The sequence below is a fragment of the Salvia hispanica genome, chromosome 6 (assembly GCF_029641045.1).
Source record: "Salvia hispanica isolate PSC_SH4W2 chromosome 6, Shi_PSC_v1, whole genome shotgun sequence".
Taxonomy (NCBI): Eukaryota; Viridiplantae; Streptophyta; class Magnoliopsida; order Lamiales; family Lamiaceae; genus Salvia; species Salvia hispanica.
In genome coordinates, this window is record NC_142697.1 from 8070837 (window position 1) to 8078578 (window position 7742).

Below are 7742 nucleotides of genomic sequence, written 5' to 3' on the forward strand. Positions count from 1 at the left end.
ATTTACAATTTTCGGGATGCTATGGAGGATTTTTGGACAGCACTAATCATTTATAACCCATGGTAGACATAAGAGCCTCATGGACTAATTGGTCATCGTCAACATCAGGATGAGAGCGATACCAACAGGATCTGGAAGCAAACCAATGTTGGAATGAAGGGAAGAGCTAGCATAATTCAATGTAGTCGCTATGAATCTTTCATTCGTTTATTTTCTTGCATTCTATTTTCTATCAAAACTAACACTCATTTAAAACAAAAAATTGATAGATACTATACATTGAAGACCATGAGACCATGACTGTTTGAAGTAGTATACAAATTATTTAGCATAATTAACCTTGTAGTTTTATTTGTGATAATAATTAAGCTAGTACGTAATTATTAATACCGGTTGATGGGATGAAGCAAATTTTAGTAATTGTTGATAGCGTCTTCATTGGCATCACCGAGTGCCGCCTCATTCAAATACTTTTCAGACAATTTAACTCTCTTCACATTTTCCTGCTCTCGAACGATCATGTTGCCGTACTCAATCAGCATTGCAAGACTCATTTCGGGCAACTCAAACTCAGGTGGCTTCTCCCTTGAGTTCACAAGCTTGCTCGACATCGTCTCCACTCCTACGCTGGCAATCCATTGACGCACTAGATCATCGTACACTCTTGCCCTCACAGCCCCAAAGAAATCTACAGATGCATTAATGTAACTAAAAATTATATCAGTTCGCAGATACATTAATATAAGTTGATATCAGAAAAGGTATCAGTTAATACATTAATTTCAATTGATGTCACAAAACGTATCTATATCTAACTGATATGGTTATCATAGTTCTCATTGTGATTAGTTGGACATCATTAAATTAAATGGAATATAGATAACATATACCAATAGATTGGGCGGGGAAAGTGTCGACGAGCTTGGCCACACCGTGTATGTCAAGACTGAAGATTCCGGAACAGACACCAATCCGGTCAGCTCTGGTGGGAGCCCAGTAGAACTTTTCCATACGGCCATCACGGATGAGCGGAGCGTACAAGGTTGAGAAGTCGTTACCGGTGACAATGACTGGCACTCGAGGATTCTCCTGTTTGTTGTACATTCCTGGGAGCTGAACGCTGGTGGGATTGTCAGCAATATTCATCAGCGTCGCGTTCACCATTTGATTGTTCACTGTGTACTGCGTCGTCCCTCCGAATCTTCCTGCACCCGCGTCTAAATCGTTGATCAACAAAACGCACATTTTCCCTTTAGCGATCCTGTCCGCCGCCTCCCGATATCTCTGTCTGATCAACTTGGCTGGCTCTCCTGCGTTTCCGCTTTCCAGTTCTCCCGCACTCATCACAATGGGACTGCCAATTAATTGCATTTTATTAATTAATTCATTCTGTTTTAGTCTGTATCATAAAAATAGAATTTTCTATCATAGGAAACTTGTGGACCCATTTTTCACTAATACACTTTTTCTTTCTATCTATCTCTTAACACTTAACTAGTTTTGTATTAAAAACTTATGTAGTATAAATTTTGAGATATTGACTTACCTTATTCCCATTTTGGAGAAAACCAACTCACACTGGAATGATTTTCCTTCTCCCTTTCCTCCCCAAATGCCCAAAATCAATGGCACCTGAAATTATTGTTTGGCTGTAACCTTTATTTTCTTCAACCAAATATAGTAATCCTTTTGTTTCATTAGTGTTGTATTTTTTTTTTGGACATATAGATTGAGGAATACTCCCTCCGGCCGTCATTAGGAATCTCGGTCACTTTTGCGCACTCTTTTTATAAAAATGATAATAAATTGTTAATGTGGAAAATTGGTAAATTAAGAGAGAATAATGTTTCTTCTAAACATTATTTTCTCTCTTACTTTATTATTTCTCCACTTTAACTATCATTTTTATAAAATGAGTGCACAAAAGTGACCGTGACTCCTAATGTCGGATGGAGGGAGTACGTATTTTAAAAGTTAATTAGAATGAGATTGAGAATAATGTAAAGAGAGAATAAAACAGTTATAACTAAAGTAAGAAAAATAATATAGTAATGCAACATCCGAAAACAGAATACTACGATCCAACTATAATGAAACAGAGACCGGGAGTATTATTTTTGGCTCGAGAACAACAACAGACCTTGATGTTTGGCAGATTGATGAAGTTTTTAGCGATGTGAACTAGTAGCTTGTCCATGAATGCAGGAGCAATGTAGCATCCATTCATAGAATTATCAAATTGATATCTGAAATAAATCCCATAATCAATCATCATTGACATGGAAGGTATACAAGTGTAAAGAAGAAGAAGAAGAGTTTGTATTGTGACGTTACTGTCGGAGGCCAGCAGTGAGGTAGTCGTATGAGCTCAAGACTGCGTCATGGGTGCCCTCACCCGGTGGAGCTTGGAAGAGCGTATCGACCATCCCTTTCCCTCTCGTGATGTCCTGCTGATCGTCGGAGATGTCGGTCGTCAGCCCCCTCCATCTGTCCCTATCGTTCTCGCAACAAATCTTCTTCCTCGCGCTCCTCCAGCTTGACACCCATCCATTCGTCGTTAACTGCAAAATAATGGATTGTTTTCCATACTTTCCAAGAAACTAAATATACTCTATTCATAAACTAAAAGTACCAATGGTCTATTGAAAGCTCCGATAGTAATGGTGGAAGCAGATGCGGCCATGTTAGATTTGTGAAAATGGGTAGGACTTACGTTGCTAAATAAACAGGGATATTACATTGCTAACTTTACATTTCGTGTGTTATTTCTCATGACAGTTCAATCACCATATCCGATTAACACACGTGGCTTAACTAAGCCAACGTGGTTTTCTACTGACTATTTATCCTACTTGCCGCGAACTTAAGAAGTGGGCTAAAATAACATAGACGTTTTATGATTGCCAATGTAGAATATGTTTTCGCTAAAATAACATAGAAAATGTAAGTCTGTGATATTTAAGAATAATTTTAAAATACAAAAATAATAGAATTAGGCCAAAATTCGTAATTTTAAAAACTTTAAGAGATTATCAACGAGATACTAATAAAATTTGATTGGGTGGATGTGAATAGAGATATTGGTGTAAAATTTATTATTTTTATGATAAATACAATAACGGATGAATTAGTCAAATACTCCTCCGTCCTAAAAGAATATGCATTTTAGATTCGGTACAGATTTTAATGCAAAATTAAAGTAAGAGATAGGTAGAGAAAAAAAAAAGTAGTAAAAATTAAAGTATTGTTAATAGAGAATAAGCCATACCTTAATAGAAAGAAAAGAGTATCTAAAATTAGAATGTATATATTCTTGTGGGACAAAATAAAAAAAATTAATATTTTTATAATACTGATAGAGTACGTAACATACCACTGTAAAATTGGAATAACTTGGATGCATATTAAATGAATATGGGCGTGATGATTGATGATATGGATATGGGCTGAACTGAACTCTGAAGGGGACGTAGCAACAAAATGGAGGCTTCTTGGAAGAAGGAATTATTTGGATATATAGAAGTTGTGGAGTAATGCATTGGTTTCCACCACTAATAGTTGGTATAATTAGTTTTTTTGGATCTATTCTTTTTCTAAATTTATAGTAAAAATACATATTTTCCCTGGTAAATTCCACTAAGAATTGAGGTATTCAGAACTGATATATTAATTGACCTTTAAAACAAAATCATTAATAACGATTCGAAGCATCTACTAGATATGAATAAAGAGAATATTTGTCCATTATTTTAGTGTATTATCTATACAAATATATAAAATGGCAGTTTTGGAGAAATTTATAAGATTATAATTTAATTTAAAAAATTATATTATATCAAAAATTTATAAATTTTTGATTAAAAGTTAAAAATGTGTGAACTATGAAAAGCCTACGTGATTGAGTAGGAGGTTTTTATTTGATGAACGTTCAAGATAAATCCTTTCTTCTACCCAAGTCTTCATGCCATTAAGTTTTCAACTTCTTTCTTCCTATAAAAACACTACTTCACACCACATGCTTCCTAAAATTGGACGAGGATTTTTGAGTTTCTTTTCTTTTTTAGTATTTACCTATTTCCATTGTCCTTTTGATTTTAAATTGTGTAAATTGAAAGTGGAAATGGTTTTTCATTTCCTAATGGAGTCTTCTTAATGTGCTATCACCGCTATGTTGTGATTCAATTGTTATTGAAATTTATTCCTCATAATTTATAAATTGTATTGGTTTATATGCAAAGTACTTATAGTTATAGGCACAATCAAAATGAATGGCTATAATCAGGTTGAGCAGATTTTAAATGATATTTTTCGTAAATCAATCCCTCCAAAAAGATTTCATATCATATAAAGGTCTGAGAAAAGGTCCGAGAAGTTAATTGGATCCATAGAAAGTTTGAGAGGTATGTAATGCTTCAACACTATGGAGTAAGAATTACTCCTTCCGTCCCATTCAAGATGATCATCTTTCCTTTTTTGTTTGTCCCAATCAAGATGACCATTTTCCAATTTTGAAAATAACATTCCCTCTTCTCTCTCCTCATTAAAATATTCAACTATCTTTCTCCTCTTTACTTTATTCCACCTAACAACACTTCTTAAAATCCCGTGTCACTCAAGAATGAGGCCATCTTGAGTGGGACGGAGGGAGTACTATACTTAATTATTGTGTTAAGCAAGGGAAAAAATTGATTAAATTGTGGGAATTTTTTTTTACAGTGTCTAAATTATGTGGAAGTCTTTGGTCTCAATTGTGTATGTTTTTGGCTCCCTACAAAGTAGTTCAGCTTCGATCTACTTATTAACCTAAAGAAAATGTAAATTCTAAAGTATTATACAATTCCCAAGTGTATTATCTTCACATATCCAATTCATTCTTATTTACGCGAGAACTGATGGTGGTCATATCTTAGTTCAGAATTTCATATGTTAGACTGGTGTTTGTTTTGTAATACCTAAATTAATTTCATGCAAATAATTGAAGGATTATTATTATTTTGGAGTGTTTGTATTTACTACTTGGACATCCACTTATTCAACTTAAGTTTGCATACTTTAAAGTTTGGGTTATTTCTTGCCTTATTTATTTGTTTTTAAATGACGTGTGTTTGCATTTTTGTAAATATCCAAAAATTTTAATCAACGTTTATGTGCTAATTTTTATAAGTGATTTTTCAATATTACACTTTTTTAATGGATAAAAATTTAATATTATATACATTTCTGAAAGAAATATAATGAATCGTGCATGGTGCGGGTGAAGGAAATAGCATAAATTCCCTTTATTTTTTAGGTAACAAGTTAAATTTCTAAGTCTGTAATTACGACAAGTTATTGTGTAACAATTAACATCTAGAACTAAACACCAATAGCTAGACCTTTTAGAATTGAGTAAACTGTGGTGGACGCATGATTTTTATATTGTGGTTTTCAAATTATTATCAATAACTGTTGCATATTTTGGTATCAAACATGACATAAACAAATATAACTTGAACAATACATAGTTGAGATATAAATGAATAATCAAAGATAAATAATTTGAGAATGGGCAATATAAGTTATGATTAATGTCGAACTAATTTTAAAGACCGAACTAGAGACCATTAGATCTAGTTTTTTGATGAAATTCATTGATGTAAATTATTTCGGTCTTCATTACAAGCCTAATTTACTTCATTCTAGAAGGTTTATTACTTAATTCCTGTGCGTAATATATTGAAACTACAGTATGTTTTTATTTACTTTCTAGTAGATTTTAAAATGATTCAACACATGTTTCATTTGAATTCATTGAACTAATTTTTTTACTTTGTTCACTTTAAAAAGTACAATTCATTCCAGTAGGTTTATTACTCCCTCCGTTCTATAGTAAGGGAGACGTTTCTTTTCGGCACGGAGATTAAGAAAGATTGTGATAGGTGAGTTAAGTAAAAGGAGAATAAAATGGAAAATGAAAAAGATAGAGATATGAAGAGAAAAAAATAAGAGAGAGTAAAGTAGGTATGAAAAAATGTGTTGACTTTACTAAAAGGGGAAATGACTATGGAACGTACCAAAATGATAAAATGACTCTATTACTATGGAACGGAAGGAGTACTTCATTCAAAAACATTATTACTTCATTGGACAAGGTATTTAGTTCATTCTATTAGGACTTCAAATATTTCTACACATACTTCATACAAATAGTTTATTACCATTCAATGTGTTTATTACACCATTCAATTAGGCTATCACTTCATTTTGTTGTCATAGTGGAATTTCGAGACTATCACAGTGTCGATGGGATGGTCTTGACGAAACAGTTTCCTGTATGTAATGGAATGAAGTAATAATCCTATTGAAATAAAGTAAAAACCTACTGAAATGAAGTAATATATTCTGGAATGAAGTTAAATCCTCCTAATATTTTATGACTTATTTGCACTGGGCTGAAGTAAAATAGGATCGTGATGAAGACGGAATAATTTATACATTTGCACATCTTATCCATAAAAAACTAAATCTAAAAACCTTAATTTGGTCTAGTTCTGTGGTTTGACAATAAGGAGTGGATTTGCATATAATGACTCTGAGCAATATAAGTTAAACATACATATACTGTTATTGTTAGTGTCGAAATAATTGAAGAATATATATTTTTCAAACAAAAGCATAACTTTACATTAAATTTAGTAATATTATATGTAATTATAGGATTAGTAAATTATACCTCTGTTCACGTAAAATAGAGCTATTCCATTTTTATCCCTCGTTTCAGAAAAATGATAATAAATATAATCCTTTTTTTCGTGGACGGAGGGAGTACTTTATTTTTATTCATACATTGTAAAGAAAATTACTTTGTGATCTTTCAATAAAATATTAAACAAATAAATTAATTATGAGATTTAAAAAAAAAATTTAAGTATTAGTTAAATCAATTAATTTAACTTTGATAAAACAAATATTAATAACTAGCGCTAGGGTCCTATTCTAATGCTTATAGCACCCTAATTCAAAATCAAGACTAAATCTCCACCCTTGGATTTTAAAATGAGTGGATGAGATTAAAGCTCACAAATCTCAATAAATAGTAGACAAAATATCAACAAAAGGGTAATATCGTCATTATGTTATCATATGATAATTTTCGTGAGTGTTTTTTTATATCAACATTGTGTATTACAAATATCAACAATATGACATTAGAATATCAACACAAGGACAAGAAAATATCAACACATAATATTTAGATTTTGCCTACGATATATTGAGATTTTTTGTTCCATTTGTTGATAAAAGCTGCTTATCAACATGTACGAAAATTGAAAAATAATTTATCAAATTTCATTACCCGAACATCGTCGGAACATATGCAATTGAAATCTCGTTGGAATCCTTATTAAATTATCTTTAATTTGATATATTTTTTTCGAAAAAATAATTTAAATTGAGAGAGTTACGTGAATTTAAAGATTTGAGATGAGTTTGAGGAGAGAGAAAGTAGTTAGTTATAATTACTACTTATAGGATTTGACATTAATACCCTTTTAATTTAATTAATAATTATTTAAATTTAAAATATAATACAATTGGCATTATATCAACCACAAGATCTTCTAATCTAATGGTTAAAAATTGGTCTCAATTTTGGATTGATAATTAGTTAGCAATTAATCACATCCCACTAGCGCTAATAATTAAGAATCAAATTAGGTGTAAGATATTCGAAAGAACAAAAATTATAAAATAATCCATCA

The 7742-nt window shown here is 31.7% G+C and overlaps 1 protein-coding gene across 1 annotated transcript; it reads right to left on the reverse strand.

The window, feature by feature from the left end:
- Positions 1 to 317: 317 nt before the first annotated feature.
- Positions 318 to 2246, reverse strand: LOC125208159 (ribulose bisphosphate carboxylase/oxygenase activase, chloroplastic-like). The gene is made up of 4 exons (XM_048107736.2): positions 2141 to 2246; positions 1547 to 1632; positions 891 to 1354; positions 318 to 688 (listed from the first exon to the last, which is right to left on the reverse strand). Exons 1-4 carry the CDS (start codon positions 2225 to 2227, stop codon positions 414 to 416), a joined length of 912 nt encoding a protein of 303 aa, XP_047963693.2. The 5' UTR covers positions 2228 to 2246; the 3' UTR covers positions 318 to 413.
- Positions 2247 to 7742: the final 5496 nt, after the last annotated feature.

What these genes read in the sequence shown, in the direction of transcription:
- LOC125208159 (XM_048107736.2), bottom strand. Translation starts at nt 2,227, where the DNA reads ATGAATGGATGCTACATTGCTCCTGCATTCATGGACAAGCTACTAGTT. An exon ending in TTCTCCAAAATGGGAATAAG is followed by an intron (nt 1,355 to 1,546) that starts GTAAGTCAATAT and finishes ATTAATTGGCAG; the next exon opens with TCCCATTGTGATGAGTGCGG. An exon ending in TTTCCCCGCCCAATCTATTG is followed by an intron (nt 689 to 890) that starts GTATATGTTATC and finishes ATGCATCTGTAG; the next exon opens with ATTTCTTTGGGGCTGTGAGG.